Source organism: Astatotilapia calliptera, chromosome 5, assembly GCF_964374335.1.
Source record: "Astatotilapia calliptera chromosome 5, fAstCal68.1, whole genome shotgun sequence".
Classification (NCBI taxonomy): Eukaryota; Metazoa; Chordata; class Actinopteri; order Cichliformes; family Cichlidae; genus Astatotilapia; species Astatotilapia calliptera.
The window spans coordinates 10,987,646-11,005,266 of record NC_137426.1 but is presented as its reverse complement, the minus strand read 5'-3'; the positions used below and the strand labels follow the sequence as shown (position 1 = coordinate 11,005,266).

The following is a 17,621-nucleotide window of genomic DNA, read 5'->3' as shown; positions in this document are numbered from 1 at the left end:
ACATTATACCTGTTTCTTTTCTCAGCTTAAGGGTTTTGAAAAAATATCATCAGAGGATCTTTGACTCTGAAATGTAAACCGAGAAATAACTGTGCAGTTTCTGAATTTATAAGGCAAAGTATAAGAGAACTATTCTCGCACAGCTTAAATCAGTGCTGTGCTGGATGGGTTTGGCTCATTTTTACAATACAATATTTACTTCGTTAATACTAACAGTGTATTTGTATCCATATCGGAGTATACAGGGGGACACTTGACTTAAATTACTTCAGGCTCCGTGTAGACGTCTGCACGACTGCCAGTTTTTAGTGATTATGTGGATTCATCCAAGACACAAATAACTTCTGGATTTTAAACCAGCCGTTAGTGCAGCGCCTCAGTCCATCAGCTTTGTGTGTTCCTGAGTGCAATTGTTTAAAAATGAAGCTGTAGACTGGTCTCATACAAACTCATTCGTGCCCTACTGAAATGAAAGTTATTTTCAAAATCTTGCTGATGGTTATAAAAAAACTTGACAATTAATATCCATGAACACAAACAAATAAATTGCTTTTTTGTTTCTAATCCACATTTTTGCAATGAGAAAGGCTTTTGGGTCAGCAGATTTACCTGCAGTTACACTGACTTCATTATTTCAAACAGTGGCCATGTTTATTATGAGTGTTCCCCACTGTATCTCTGACAGAAAATGGGTAAAAGCATAATAGGTTCTCTTTTACTGAATGAACCTGTTCTTATATATAGCACTTTTCTACTCAAGCTCTTAAAGCATGTTTATACAACATGATGAGCACTTTCTTTCTACGTTTAAGTGATCTCTATCAGACATTCACATTCTGATGAACACATCAGGATTATTGGAGTTTGGTATCTCGCCCTCTTATTTTTGGCATGCAGAGTGGAGCAGCCAGAGATTAAACAACCAAACTTCCGATTAATAGATGATCTGCCCTACCTCCTGAGCCACTCCTAAACTAAATTATCAGTACAGGGTTTGTTATTTTGTTATTAGATCCGGGTGTGCGACTTCAGCATGAATTGTTACTGCTGCTGTTTTTCTCAATAAGTCCAGCTGTGGGATGGTGGTGAAAGGAAAAAAAAAACAAACGACAAGGTGGAAGAACCACAGAGAGGATGAAGGAAACGTGAAGCGGTTTTGGCAGCATGGAGGACAGAGAAAGGACAAATAGTCCTCAGTCTCTGTAGTGGTGTCTTTTTGTAGTAGAGGAAGAATGAATGAAAGTGAGAACTGTGTGGTGGCTGATAAAACTGTAGATTGGAAGAGTTCTCATTTTGGATCGAGGTAGCCCATTTCTGCTGGAAGCTGAAATTTCCAAACATCTGTGACTGGCGAGTGTGCGGCGGTCTGCTCTTCTTTTACTGGAACGTCATCTTAGAGCTTTATTGTGCATCTCCATGGGGACGCTTGCTAACAGGAAGCTGATGCCAAGCACTAGATGAAACATGATTTCACAATCACAGCATTAAATGGGAAAAAAACAGACTCATATCGTTCAAACCTTCAGTAAAGGTGCTCTGTGATTGAACTCATCTTTATTTTAATCTGACAGCAGCTTTCAGTGACAATCACTGGCCTCAGCATGATCAAACTGGACTCTGCACTAAACCACAGTGTGATGAAACATGGCCGATGGTGCCTGTGACAGAAAGTGTATTTTTAAAATATCGGAGTGTGTCATAGCTCATCATGAAGATATTCTGTCCTCAGCTCTGTTATGTTGTGTCAGAATTACTGTATATTTTCTTATCCCACTGCATGGTAGGGTGCTCTCATTTTTATATTTAATATGTGTCATGTCACCTTTAGTTGCTAAAAATAAAACTATAAAAAAAAGGCAAAAAGCTTGGAAACGATCTGTTCAAAGAATGCAAATGGTTTGCAGCATGTAGAGATTTAACAAGTGCCACATTAGACAAGGATCATTAAGAAGTATCCAAAAAAAACTTCATTCCTTATTTTCTCATATTTATACTGGTGAACATTAATCCCTATGAGCCACAGATTCAGGGTTCAGACTGCTGTAAATGCCCACTTTGGCAGTTTTGTGGGGGGTTTTTTTGCTCTTGGGTCTGTATTTCTAAGCAAGTTTATGTCGTGGTCATCTCAGGCACAGAGCTCTGCCTGCCTTCTGATTAAACCAACAAAAGACAGCTAGCTTAAAGGCTAAAGCTGCTTGTTTTAGACAAAAGATGAACTGAGGTGCTGTACCGAGTAGGGCTGGGCGATATGACCCAAAATTCATATCTCGATATTTTTTAGCTGGATGGCGATATAAGATATATATCTCGATTTTTTTCTTTTTAAAGCCATAAGTTAAGAACAAAAAGAGAGTTCTAGTCACACTGTGTCCCAGATGTCACACGGGCACTTTTATTTACATACAGCGTAGATGTACATGAAGAAATTACTCAAAAATAAATTATCAGCATTTATTAAATAATCATGGTCCATAAATAAAAGAAAACAATGTTGTTTTTGTGCATAACAAAAAGCTCACAATTGTGCAGTCAAAATGTAAACTAATAGACGCTGAGCATAATAACAAAGAGACAGATTTCACTGCTGCACCACGTCTCTGAACAGGTGCCATTTGTGGTCCTTATACACACACAGTACGGTAATATTACGTTGAAGCACAGTACGTATCACTCCGCGAGGCTCCTCCCCGGTAGCCGTAATCCTCCGACAATCCATCAAGCGGTGCAGCTCCGTAGCTTAGCAAAGTCATATTAAAACATTTTTTGACAGATTGCTGAGCGCTGTGTACCACATAAAATCGGTTCGCGGTCAGTAAGCACAACCAGAATTCATACATAAGGCGCACTGTCAAGTTTTGAGAAAATGAAAGGATTTTAGGCCGTGCAGCCCCTCCGGGCTGCATGTCGTTAGCGCGGTTAGCTCGTTAGCGCGGTTAGCTCGCTAACACGTTGACGCCGTCCAGCCCCACGCACGGTAACTCGCTAACGGAGATTTTCCGCTTTCATCTTGTCATTGCCTGCAGGTGAAGCTATGGGGGAGGCGGAGTTGTGTTCAGTGAAGGAGAGGCAAGGCCGAGTAACGTTGCGTAGAGACAAAAGTGGACGAAAGAGAGGCAAACCTGCGGCTCCACGAGTATAATTATAACGTAACATAGACTATATCGATATAAACGATATTGTCACATCTTATATCTCGTATGAAAATATATCGATATTTTTAAAAAACTCGATATATCGCCCAGCCCTAGTACCGAAGCTGATGGAGATTTAAAAAAAGGGTGATTTTGAACCGTGAATTATGCAAAGCGTGAGTCCAATGATAACAATTTACAATTTGTTAGCATTAATATTAACTCATTCACTGCCATTGACGTCTATAGCCGTCAATGGCAGTGAATGAGTCAATGGGTTTAACTCATTCACTGCTAATGGCTGGCAGTGAATGAGTTAATATTCAAATATTTTTTTAATTGTCAAAGTTTATGTTTTCAGATCAGCTTACTTGATTTAGAATTAGCTCATGCTATTTAAGGTATGATAGTATAAAGTCAGCTCACTTAGTTGATTCACTACCAGATCGCAGTCATTCTCTGACCTGTTGGAAACGATGAGTTTAGCTACAGATACTTGTACTGTCAGTGGGCTCAGGAGCATCCACTGTCTGTGGGACAGCCAGTGTCTGCTGATAGATTTTTGAGACACAGAGTGAAAATGTGATATATTTAACATCCACACACAGATTCACTTCTACGCACATCTCCTACTTTGTGTCTTTGCATAGGTTTTGATTGGGTTTGGTGTGAATATGCCGTAGGATCACCTTACTTTAATTTTCTTTAATCACATTTCACCTCTACTGTCTTAAGCCGCCTCACATCTCATTGATCTCACTGAACTTATTTAATCTCAACTTGTCTCTTCTTATCTCTCGTTGTGTCCTTTCTCCTTATTTTATTCCGTCTAACCTTATATCATTACACCATCCACACCCCATCTCTTCTTCCCTCACCTTATTTGCCCTCCTCTCATCTCTCCTTTACCACATCTAATCTCTCACCTTATCTCGGTCAGCCTTGATGTGGAATATTTCTGCCGCTGAAGCTGTCCAATTAAGATTAGATGGCATGAAGCTAGTACATCTGTGTGTGCTGTGTGTAGGCAAACCCTCAAAATGGCAGAAGCTAGTGTCTCATAGTTTCACCTCATTACTGCATCCAAAGAGGAGTGTGACAGACGGGGGAGAATTCACGAGGAGGAGAGGAGGAACTCTTTTTTTTCGGTCCGTCTGGACAGCATCATCAGAGAGAGCGAGAATAAGAGTTCGTTATTAAAACGTGACGGCAGAGACATGGCTGAGCTCATGTTCATGCTGACTTGGAGGCTGTCTTCATGAGAGATCCTGGCAGTGGGGTCTGTTAACATTCAGATCACGTTCCACTGCATACCTCCCGATTTCTCTAAGAATCCCCAGCAGCCATGTTGGTGCCCGCGTGACCATGAGGAGGACGTCTTTGATGATCAGACTTTAGTGGAAAAATACATAATTAAACAAGTGGTTACACTATTTTTCCATTCAGTTGTATGTGTGTGTCATTAAAGTTGCAGCAAACACCAGTTAAAGTTAACGAGAACACGTGATTTTAAAGAGCTAACTGTTGAGATTCTTCCGGTGAATGAAAATCAATACAGAAACAAGCTGCTGATTATCCATTTTTAATTAGCAAACTGCAGTTGGTGTTTTTAAAATCTAATTTAAGCCCAGTTTCAATAAAACCACAAGTAAGGAGCTCTGAAGATGGATGAAGCCCTGGTGTCTCCGTCTTTCTGAGCATCTGGGTCGACTGGGAAATCTTTTTGTTTGTACTATCTTTATATGGAGAATGAATGAGCAGCGAGATATGAGCCACGGCTGGAAAATGACAGTCACAGTTCTGGAATCAATAACTCAGTGATATTGTTTGTTCCCCGGTAAGCAGAGGTTTGGGAGCAATCTCTGCAGAGTGATAAGAGGAGAAACATTGCCATTTTTCAATTCGGTGAACTCATTGATTAGTTGGAGAAATCCAGTGACTGACATTAGCAGAAATTTGATGCAACTCTGCTAGAAGGGATGCTTCCACAAAAATAGCAAACACCATCTGCAAGTTCTAATGGTGTGTTTAAGGAAAGTGTTTTACTCTTAAACAATAAGGTTAAGTAAGGTGAGGTTTGACTGCAGTTACAGAAGGTGTTTTCAGACTGTTTTGAGGGGAACGTTATGAAAAGTCCTTCTAGAAAACAGTGCTGAATAAACATTTACACTGCAACATAGAGCAAATGTTCCTGTAAAGCAAGATGACATTCCTTGTACATTCCTCCGCCTCTGACTGCCACCCATTACAAGCGGCAACAATGGGTTTCCTTCTCCCTTAGAGATGGGGTGTGGAGCCATTCGAGAGGGCCTCGGCGTGCAGCTGCTGCTCCTCCACATCAAAAGGAGCCAGTTGAGGTGATTCAGACATTTGACTAGGAGGCCTCCAGGATGGCTTCTAGGTGAGGTATTCTGAGCCTGTCTTACCGGAAGAAAGCCCCGGGGTAGACCCAGGACTCTTTGGAGAGATTTAACAAGTTCAGTCAGTATTATCCTTCGCTCTCATTGGTAGTTGTTTCAGGTGCTAATCTCAAAATTTGCTGAAATTTGTGGACCTTTAATGGTCTGGTCAGTCTCTTCCTGTTGGAACGCCCCTTTAGACACAAAAACCCAGCCACTTTAGTCCACCAGTAGTTTTTTCACCTTAAACTGGTTGAATGGTAAATGGCCTGTATTTGTATAGCGCTTTACTAGTCCCTAAGGACCCCAAAGCGCTTTACACATCCAGTCATCCACCCATTCACACACACTGATGATGGCAAGCTACATCTTAGCTACAGCCACCCTGGGGCGCACTGACAGAGGCGAGGCTGCCAGACACCGGCGCCACCAGGCCCTCTGACCACCACCAGTAGACAACGGGTCTTGCCCAAGGACACAACGACCGAGACTGTAACTTGTGTTTGCGTGCTCTCCCTGTCAGGTTAATTGATGATTCTAGACATGCGGTTGACTGCCAACTTATCCACAGTCTGCTGCCTCTTGCCCAGTGTCGGCTGGGACAGGCTCCAGCTTTAGTTTAAGGTTTTGATAAGCCTTAAATCATGATTGCTGCAGTATAAAATGTGTATCATCTGTCAATTTGTTCATTTAGATTTCAAATTTGATTAGCGGGATGGTTCATTAGTTTCCTGTGAGCGACTGGGCTGGTCTGAACGGGTGGTGCTGTGTTGACGTGGAGCAGATTGGCTCTGGTGGAGCAGCAGATTGCGTGTTCAGCGGGAGGGGAACTTGGGTCAGTTCAGGCTGCTTTGGTTTCATCGCTGCCGCACACACACACACACACACACACACACACACACACACACACACACACACAGTGGAGGCCCCTGACCCGGTGACTGTGATCAACACGAGGGGCCACAGAATAAAGCTGAAGGCTGGCAGGATGACTGCTTTCTTTCTGCTTTCCGCTAATATTTAGGTTTCCTGTGATTTTCAGTTCATCACCCTCTAAAAGTTAATTACATCATTTCTCTTTGGTTGAACTAATTGCAGCCCGTAGACGGTTGTAACTTTGAATGAAGGGTTGTTTTAGAGGTCGCAAGCCACAAAAGTTCAGCCGCTGTTACAAAACAAAGCGAAACAAAAAGAAACGTTCAGGAATCGTCACTGAAACTTATAAAACAACACACCCCATCACAGCTGCTTATAATTCACCCTTGATCAGGGGAATTATTTTTCCAATCTTTGTAGCTGAACCTGAGTGTACCAGATTTCTGACCTTTAGGTCATTTTTTTTGTGGCGGAAATGATGAGTATGTCATTGCAGATGGTTTCTGGGTGGAACAGGTCTGTTTTGGTGAATTGCTCAAATAAGTACTGTGTGTGGAAATGCTGCAGTCTGCAGCAAAAGGGGGCTGATCGTGACTTTCTATTACTAAAGTACATCTTCTGCCCTGTGTGGTGAGTTAACATAATAAAGTTTGAAGACAGGAGTTAGCCTTTGACCCTTATACACAGCTGCTATTGCTGCTGCTGATAAGCTGTGGTGGAAAAAGCATGTCTTGCAGAACAAGATTGTAATAGTTATATTTCAAATTCATTGAGATATTTAGGGCCGGTGAACTTTAGCACTATAAACAGCATTGCTCTAACTAAATATTAACACAGCAACACACTTCAGTCTGACTGCAACACTCATTCACCTGCAACACAGGTACACACAGAGAGACGTCACAGAAATACTGAAAACGGAGTAAAGGTATATCTCTGCACAGTTCTTTAAAATATTAAATAATTTCAGTTAACAGAAATAAAATAAAACCCAAGCCTTAAAAAAAAGTGCAAAAACTAAAATAAATTGATATAGAAAAGTCCTTGTTCTTTGTAACTGTGTCTGTATGTCTGCACTCTTTGTCATGTTGCTGGATTCATTTGACATTTCTCCAAGTTTCCATCCACATGTCAGAATAATTACTGTTTTACTAAAGAACAATAACTAATGTTGATGTCAATATTCATGACCTTTCGGTTGTGTCTGCAGGTCTGTCTGGTAACCCTGTCGATTTGGAAAAACGTCACACGGCATTTGGACAGAACTTTATCCCCCCAAAGAAGCCCAAGACATTCCTGCAGCTGGTGTGGGAAGCTCTGCAGGACGTCACGCTTATCATTCTGGAAATCGCTGCAATCATCTCACTGGGTCTGTCTTTCTACCATCCACCTGGCGGTGACAGTGAAGGTCAGTGTAGATCGTCGTAGACGCTGTGTCTTTACCCATTGCTTTCGGTACACTGAAGACTCAACCTGAGCATTTTAGCTGCTGCCAGCTGGTGGTTTTTCAGAGCCAGAGATGAACATATATGGAGAGGTGGCAGTGCTAAGTTATCAGTATACCAAGCTGCACACATAGACATAACAAAGAGGGTTGTTTCTCCAGTGGAGTTTTCCTTCCCACTGTCGCCAAGCGCTTGTTTGCAGCGTGTCGTCTGGTTTTTGGAGTTTTTCTCTGGATAATTTTATTATTTTAAACGAATTAAGTTAAATTAATTAAGAAATGAAATAACTGCTAAGACAAAACTACCCGTGGCTTAAAATAGAGGGAACTCCAACATTAACCAAAGCAAGTGAAGCTAACTTGGAGGAGAAAACCACCGTTTTATTAGACTCCCAGGAAGAGAAATCATTTCCTTTGTGAGGTGGAAGGCAACATGGGTTAAACACCTGAAAAAGGCAAGCCCAGCAATCAGGTGACTGGCTGGGTTGGTCACAGCTGAATGGGTGTCATGCACAGATGCAGATTAATTAGAGCACTGTTATAAAATACTAGAACTTGATGTGGACACTCAAGTTTGTGAACTCTTGTGAAAGAAGGCGACATGGGAGTTTCAAATGAATACCATACATGTATCTACTAAGGGGCTGACGGGTAGCACCAGCGGCCACCTGTATTTTTTTTCTATATCCATGTTGTTTATTTTAATTACATGCTTTTATCAGGTATGTTTTTCTGGGTAAATTATAAGTGGATTTATTTACTTTCATTTTTACGTAATCCACTTTTATAAAACAAGAAATCTGATCATTGATTTGTTTAAAAATGTCAGTAGTTACTGGGCTAGTTTCCATTACTGTCAATTTTTGCATTAAAATGAAGTAAGAAAATAAAGTGGTGCAGAAAACAAACATCTAAACGTGACTTTCTTCAAGTGTTTACACGCAGATACGTTTTATGTCATGCAAATAATGAAACAATAATTGTGGCAAGAACTTCATTAGCTCGGTGAGCCTTAATTGAGTTGGCTAAGAGAGGTTAAGAACTGCCATCAGGAATTGTCACTTGATGACAATTCAGAGCCTGATAAATTATCTGAGTCTTTAAGCCTCGTGGTAACACTCACACATTCACGGGCTCCTCTAATCAAGTGAGTGAGAATCTGAAAATGAAGCTGATGCCTACGAAGCAGGGAAGGCTATAAAAGGAAATCAGAGCACTTCCAGCTTGCTGTCTAAAATGTCATTCAGTAGTGGTGGTTGATGGGAGCGCCAGGAATCGAAACAAGATGTCTGCAGAGGAGCAGCAACGGGAATGTTTAGCTGACACAGAAGTGATGCTGCACTGTTTCGCTGCGTGGGGTTCATTCACAATCAGGGCCCACATCAAAGGAAAAACCTCACCTGCTGCTGCGTCACAAAAGTCAGTCTGTGTGGTCAGCAAAGCAGCATTTGGATCAGAGTAACAGCTGCTGTGTGCAGACTGAGATAAAATATGTTTTGTTGGCCTTAATTATCAAAGCTCTGTTTGCTGAAAAAGGGAGCAGTATGTTTGTGGATTGTGAAGATGCTTTGCATGCAAGGGAGTCTAAAAATATCTAGAAACAGGAAATTATCTGCTAGTCACGAATTTCTGAAAGATGACAAATTAGGAGAAGAAACTTTTTCAGCTGATTAAAGGTTAAGGTTTTCCAAGCTGTGATAATCCCTTAGGGGTTACTGAAAGCCCAAACCTTTGCACGTCCCACAATTACTGCATCTATTCCAAAAGTAACATGTATTTATTAATTATTATTATTTATTTTCAGTATTCTGATATATGTAGGTAGTTGGTTTATATTTTAATTTGTATTATTATTTATATGGGGATGTATATATTATATGTACTGTAAATAAAGTTGTTTAAGTAAAGTTTTTGTTTAGCTTTTGACAGTATTCCTGACTGAAGGATACAGGTCATTTTTGCTTTTTGCTAATTTGAAAGACGGCTGAGCAATTAATTAAATTTTAATGATTTTACAATTATTAAAGCAGGATAACTGAGATACAGTTGTTGTGCAATGTTGTGTTTTGTGCCTTAATAAAAATCCAAAAGAGAAAAAATTATAATGTGATGATGTTATGCCTGAGTGGAGCATATTCCATTGGTCTATGGTTGTCACAGCAATTTAAGAATTCAGATGTGGGTTTTTTGTTGCGTCTCCAAATTCTAAGTAGAAAGTCTGACTTGAGAGAGCATCCAGATGAAAATTGCAACTGGAAACTTGGAATTTCAGGATTCCCACTTTAAATGCACAATACAATACCATATGTCATCTTAACCCTCTCCAGGCAGACGTTGCAGATTTGCAACAGTTAAGACATAACAACCTGATTAACCCACATACATATTTTATGAGGTTTTTTTACTCAGAAGTACCACTGCAGGACTTGGTTGTGCATTAGCAACAAAAAACTTAATTCGGGCTTGAGAGGGTTAAACCCCATCACAGCTTAGAGCTTCTTGCCTTACCTGTTCATTAAATCATTACACAGTCAGCCATTATTGCCTAACCTTTCCAATAAGAGCTCTCCATCTCGCCATCTGTCTTTGCTGTTATGATGGGATTTGATTTCAACATGTCCTCATGTTTTCACAGCATGCGGCGCAACTTCGGGTGGCGTAGAGGACGAGGGCGAGGCCCAGGCTGGCTGGATCGAAGGCGCTGCCATCTTGTTCTCAGTCATCATTGTGGTCCTGGTGACGGCCTTCAACGATTGGTCCAAGGAGAAGCAATTCCGCGGGCTGCAGAGTCGCATCGAGCAAGAACAAAAGTTCACGGTCATCCGCAAAGGTCAGGTCATCCAGATCCCTGTGGCCGAGATCGTGGTTGGAGACATCGCTCAGATCAAATACGGTATGAAACGCAAACATTGTTATTGGTTATTTCATGTGATGTTTAACTGTCAAGCTTTTATGACTACAGCAACAACCTTTGTGGAGCTGCTTTACAATACAAAATTTAAATTTAAAAGGACTCTGTGTAAGATCCTGTTCAAACCCTGTGGCTGATGGGGGAAAAAGATTCTGACCTATCTGATCGATCTGCTTGCAGGAGACCTGCTGCCTGCTGATGGTATCCTGATCCAAGGCAACGACCTGAAGATTGACGAGAGCTCTCTGACAGGAGAATCTGACCAGGTTCGCAAGTCTATGGAGAAAGACCCCATGCTGCTGTCCGGTGAGTGTCTGGAAAACTGTTCTCCTAAAAAAATCAGGTTCACGGTGTTTGACTGAAAGATTGATGTCCTGCTTATAACACAAGAGCTGTCTGAGACCCCGCCAAAGCTAAAATTTCCCATGTATGAATTCAATCCCTTGATTCAGAAGGATATCTGGATGCAGAGTAGGGCTACACAGGAGTGCAAGACTATTTACCTAGAAAAAAAGCAACATAAGTAAAAGCATGTCATTTTAAATATTCAGTAATGCGTCTTAAAATGAGATTAGATGGATAAATAAGTGCTTTGACATTGATTTAAAATGAAAACAAATGACAGTAACACAGTAACAGTTTTAAAAAATAAATAAATAAAGCTTCTTTTTTGACTCGTAGCTTTTTGAATATTTCCTCAGGGACCCACGTGATGGAGGGATCAGGCAGGATGGTGGTGTCAGCTGTCGGCCTCAACTCTCAAACAGGCATCATCTTTACTCTGCTGGGCGCCAGCGAGAACGACGAAGAGAAGAAGGTCAAGAAAAGTAAGACATGAGACAGAGCCTGTCACACATGTCAAGAAACACAACATATGTTGAAGTGTGGAAGGTCATACGAGGACAGTAAGTCTGTGAAGTGTGAGGAAAGTTTGGCTAGAACGACTGTCACTGTGTCAGCTTCTGAATATTTCTGAACAGGCTGATCGGAAATATTTTGCCCGTTTTTATCAGCTGGTGTTGATTTGACGTTTCTCCTGTCGTACCAGCCGACTCTGTCAGCAGGTAGAGTTCATCCAGTCTGAGCTGATAACAGCAGAGCTTTTTGAAGGGTCTGAATGTGATCTGTAAGCTTAATTTAACTTCAATCTAAGCACAAAAACCTTCCATAGTGAATACACGAGACCAAAGATGAGTAATATTGTGATTGTACCGGCCCAAAACAAGTGAAATAAAAGTGACGTCTACAAAGGAGCTCCCACAATCTTACCAAACTTAGCTTATCGTAATTTTAAAGTGGCATGCACACCTTTTTAGTGACCGATTCCAAAGAGTTTGTAAGATTATAGTTCATTTGCTATGACCAGGTAATTAGCTTAAACTGTATATAAAAGATGAATTAGCAAAGTCCTGTTTTGAAGTCTTGAGCTGACCTTTTTTGGTATGACAATCTTGGTGATTACAAACAGGATATGATGTGAGGTGGAGCTGATTCAGAAACATATCGCGATGTCATAGGCTAGAAATGTTAAATGTGCTTCATCAGACAAGTACTGAGGACAAGTACTTCCTAGACGTCTGCAAACAGTCACCTCTTGCTGGACATTTGAAAAATGCTGCACTAGCTGCACTTTTCTGCTCTGTCCTTCTTTTATATACAGTCTATGGTTGTACCCAAAGCTACATTTCAAAGAAATGCATGTGACCATGTATCCTTAAGGGGATAAATGGCTATTATATCCATGGATCATTATAGCCTACTTCATTCTGTAAGTTAAGCAGACAGCCCCAGTCCTTCAAAGGACTCAGTGCTGCCCACTAGATGAATCTCCAGAGTTTGGAGGCTGTTGAGGAGTCAGACATAATTCTTGGACTCAAAATAGCTTTGCATGATTCAGTTAGAAGATAACGCTTATTGATATTTTAATGGTCCTTGGTGCAGCACCTCAGTTCAAACAAGCTGTTTTAGCTACTCCATCTGATTGGCTGCTCATTGAACAGGTTTGAATAGCGGGTAGGTGGGGCTTCCGTGCTCACAGGTGGAGCTGTGTGCCTGAGGAGACCATATTATATATATCTTCTCTTATTCACATCATACAGATCCAAAAGTAGAAAAAATGAAATCAAGCATTCAGAGCACACTGCAGCCTGAACTTTTGGCTCACAGAAATTACTCAAGGATATACTGACCTCTTTATTTGAAACTTTTGCCATGTTTAATAAGAGAATCCACCATTATGTGACATATGGCAGAAAATATTTTCAAAAAAGCACAATAGGTTCACTTTCAGTCACGTCAAGCTGTCATTTGTAAGTGGATGGTTCATTAAACAGGAAAGTGTGCAGAATGTACTTCTGTACACTAAAAGAAAGGGAGCACTTTAGGGGTTGTTATGCAATGGTTTGCAATTGCCCACTTAAGATCAAATCAAGCTGTATGTGGCCTACGAGCTAAAATGAGCTTGACACCCCAGATGTAAAATTTTAAAAAATACTTGAATTTTTAACATTATTCAGTTGTTATGTTTAAGTGCTTGATGGGAATCTTGATAGGCCATTTAAACTTTTGTTCTCTGTCGTGGGCTTGCAAACAATCTTTGTTAATATTTCAGTAAAGCAACACTTTGAACTGTGATTTCACAAAGACTCAAAGACAGATTGATTGGTCACCTGAGCAAACACCTCATCGTGGTCTCATTTATTCATGTAAATTCATGGCCACAGTACTGAGTAAATTGGCCAGTTACGTAATATCAATTAACTGTGAAACACAGTTGCTTCTTTTATAGAGGGACCCTTCAAAAGCCAACGTCCAGATGATCTTTGTACTATGTCAGAGCAGATGTAAAACAACAGGCTTCTGCAGTCGGTCTCTATTGCTTTTGATTTGCTTGTGATCATGCTAACCCCCTTTTACACATGTATCCTTTTCCTTTAGTTTGTTTTTGTCTTATCATTTTGTTTTACTGGCTAAAGTTTGAGTTTGTCAGGCATTCATTGTGAACTGGCTGAATGTACCAGCTCAGCGGAGAGAGACGCTCAGGTTTGCATTTCGGCCTCCAGTTTCTGGTTCATAAAAAATACAGACAAACAGACAAAAACAAAATTGGTGCTGGCTTCCTAATGAGGAGAACCACAAAACAGATTCAGCTAAAAGTAAATTCTAAATTTTCAAGAAAAGAGCCTTTACATTTACATCTCATACACAGGCCGTTACTTCCATGTTTACATTGTCAAAGCTTTAATCTTAATCTTAAAATGTGTTACTAATCCTTATGCTGAAACAAAGCACAAACCCTCAGAAAGTCTTTGAAGTGAGAAGTGTCATCACTTTTCAGAACAAGTCCTTGCTTTGATATTTTCAGACTTTTCAAAAGGGATCTTAACTTAAAAAAAAAAAAAGCCCTTATTTTCCAAATTGGAAGTGAATCCTCGCAAAGATAGAAGCGCGCACACAAACACACACACACGGAGGCACTGTCATGAGGTTCTTGTGTTCTTTTAACAGCAGACACACAGCAGACTTCACTGTCACACATGGCTGCATCAATCCGCCGTAAACACGCACACATGCACTGCACACATTCATGCATTCGTGTCAAGTCACAGCCATCAGTTATCTTGCGGGGATAAAAGCCTTCAGTGTTGCAAACGCACACATACACACACATACTCGAACCAGTTCACTCTCGATATCAAGCCACCAACTGAATAACAAAGAGGTGTGTGTGTGTGTGTGTGTGTGTGTGTGTGTGTGTGTGTGTGTGTGTGTGTGTGTGTGTGTGCGCGCGCGCTGTTTAGCTCTGACCTTGCCAAAGTTCCTTTCATAATAAAAGCAGACAGCTTAGTTTTACTGCAGCAGGAAGGTAACTTCCTATGAGCAGGAAAACGTACCTGACTTGCACTTCACCTGTGATGTGCTTTATTGTGTCTAATCAGTACATGCCACCTCGTTAAGATCAATTTCAGAGACAGCATCAGCCCATGTGTTTAGCTTTTCAGTCATTTTTGGGGTGAATAAAATCCCTTTTAGAGATTCAGCAGTCCAGTTCAGACAGCCCAGTTTCATCCACAGGGCATCAATTAGTGCTGTTTAGTCAAAGCCACTGGAATGGCTCGTTTACACACAAAGTGTCCGTTGGCATGTGTTTGGCATGTGGCATGAATTTGAATTTGAATTTGAATTTGAAGTGTCCGTTGTCATGTGTTCCCTGACACACTGAGTTTTAGCACTAGTGAGAGTGACTGTAACTCTCAAGTCATTATCTTTACATGTGCACGGTTACTGTTATAAAGATGCAGCTTCTAACCCAAACTGCAACGCGTAAGCCTAAATACTTTTTTGAGGATTAAATCTGAAAAAATAAATAAATAAACAAAAATATACATATCCAGCAAATGAAAGCAAAAGTAAAAAGTCAATAAAAGATTAGAAAAATCAATGCCATACTGCTATCCTCTAAAAGTCTTCTAAAAGGGGACCATTAGGGATATAAAAGGGGAACATTATCTCCAAGACTGCCTTGGCTGGCTCTTCGGGGCACCAACGCCACAGAACATCATGCACATAATGAGGATACACAGACGGCATCTTGGCAGGAAGTGAACGCATTGTTAGTCACATAAAAAAATCAGACCTCAAGAAAATCAGCAGACAAAAATAAAATGATGTTTTGATGCATGTCAGAGCATCTCACAACCACTCTACAAAGGGAGTGCCCTAAAAAGCAAAGCTTTCTGTTAACTCTCACTTTCTGCTCAAACAAGGAACGAATTTCAAAATAAAATGTAAACGTGGTCACTGTTTATCACAGCGTCTGCAGCTGTGCTGGCAGCCTTTTGAGGCAGTACTGAAACAAATCAATGCGGTGAACGTGCTAACATAGATTTGATTATTCACATCACACAACCTTCAATAATTGTGTGAAATAATTGAGTCTTAACATTTTTCATTACGTTCCACTTTAAAGTAAAAATTTTTAAAAAAATCCACACTCTGATAAATAAATGACCATAATATCAACTTATTTTTTTATATATATATTTTTATATTTTATAATCTGAAAATAATGCAGCTTACAAGAATGTGTCAGAACAGACCAACATGCAGTCTATTTAACGATGTACATAATGAACAAAAACCTCAGTAAGCTTAGATAAAGTATCATATTAACAATGTTATGTACCATGTGAAGCATCACCTTTTAAAAGAGGCCACAGTGTGCTGGTACAGATGAATTCACACTGCATAAAGTGAAGTGAAATACAGAAGCGAGCACACTAGTGGGTCTTACATGTTATTGTATTGTAATGATCAATAACATGAATTCAGTGTCATTTCAAAAACAGACAGACAACTTCCTGAAAGGTCTACCTTCTCACAATAAATGATAGAAACAGAGTAATGCAGAGCTTCAGGAAAGTACAAATAAATCGATCGCCTGATTACTTTTAAACCACATTTTAAATTTCTGATGAATATTTTTAAAACTTTAGATTTTGTTGGCCATCGGTTCTCCGCAGCGGGAAGTCGTGTGTCTCTCTCCTCTGATTCGTCCATTCCTGCCCACGGCACACACACGACACACACACACCTGTGGGTTTCTATCAGTTTGAACTTTGTGTTGTCCCTCAGTTTGATTTGATCTTATTTTTCCTTTGAGCCATCTTATCAGCATTCCGCCCTCTCTCTCTGTCCGAACAGGTAAAAAACAAGGACCCCCCGAAAATCGCAACAAAGGTAACCCCTCCATTCATCCATCTGTCCCGCTTTGTCCCTCCATCCTCCCTGTTACTCACCCACTCCTCACCCTTCACCCAGCGGCAGGAGGGGAGTGTCCAGTCCATCTCTCTCCCTCTCTCTCTCTTTCTGCTGTATAAAGGGGGACGTTCTCTCGCCTTGCTTTACCTGTCCAAGGGTGCAACTCTCAACCTTCAAGTCTCTAACAGCCGAGTCTGCGGTCGCCCTGTAGAAGTGCATTAATGCCTCAACCCTGAAAGCAGGGCATGTTTTTTGGAAGCACATGATTTATGTTTGGGTGAGAAATCAGCCACAGGGAAATTTTTAAAAATGTGAGTGTAGTGGTTATCTTTGTGTAAATCACGTTTATTTGCAGCACTCAAAACAAAAATAAGACGTGGGTTATACAAGTCATTTATGATCACTTACAGGAAGTTCATTGTCGCACTAGCCAACAGGAACGTGTACCAAAAGTGACATCACACCCATTGGCATGTTTTTGTGGTGACACCTGTTGCTAAGGAGTACACAGAAGCGAGGCCTGCAAGCTTCAGGTGCACGCATACACAAGAGTCAACAAGAAACAGAAGTATATAATGTTAAAAACAACAATCAATTAGTAATCATTCAGATTTACTTAATATATTATGTCTATAAGGAGACACACTAATGGTTAATCGCCTGCAGAAGGCCTGTTATTAAATATTAGCCAGACTAACGAGCTAGGACTTCAAATGATGATTAATTCTTGTTTGGTCAGCAAATCTTTAAATGTCACAAAACATTCAACAGACATTCACACTAAAAAAAAAAAAAAAGTTAAATTGCAGAAAGAAGTTAGGCTGTTTTCATAATATTCAAACAAACATGGAAGCACTACTGATTTGTAAATGTTATCAGTGTGCACTTTGCAAACTAACTTATGCAACTGTTGGGATCTTTATCGCTATTTTCTGTTTGAAAGAAAAAGAACAAAACATTGAACGGTTATTACTAATCTCTTAAATGTAAGTCATGTGCTTGCTAAACACCTTTTTTCCCCTCATCAGAGTCTCTCAGTTCACGGTCAGAATTGGGCTGCGAGACCATCAGTGAGGGTTACTAACTCCTAACATACTGCT

The 17,621-nt window shown here is 40.4% G+C and overlaps 1 protein-coding gene across 9 annotated transcripts in view; it reads left to right on the top strand.

The window, feature by feature from the left end:
- LOC113022133 (plasma membrane calcium-transporting ATPase 1-like) overlaps positions 1-17,621 on the top strand; it is a 129,476-nt gene that overhangs the window by 71,280 nt on the left and 40,575 nt on the right. For 7 of the 9 annotated variants that reach the window (XM_026167210.2, XM_026167211.2, XM_080301690.1 and 4 more), the window contains 5 exons: positions 7,617-7,814; positions 10,486-10,743; positions 10,942-11,067; positions 11,463-11,588; positions 16,465-16,500. In XM_026167210.2, the coding sequence (XP_026022995.1) occupies positions 7,617-7,814; positions 10,486-10,743; positions 10,942-11,067; positions 11,463-11,588; positions 16,465-16,500 (744 nt within the window). The remainder of the gene's footprint in view (positions 1-7,616; positions 7,815-10,485; positions 10,744-10,941; positions 11,068-11,462; positions 11,589-16,464; positions 16,501-17,621) is intronic. The other 2 variants (XM_026167212.2, XM_026167213.2) reach the window with 1 other exon arrangement.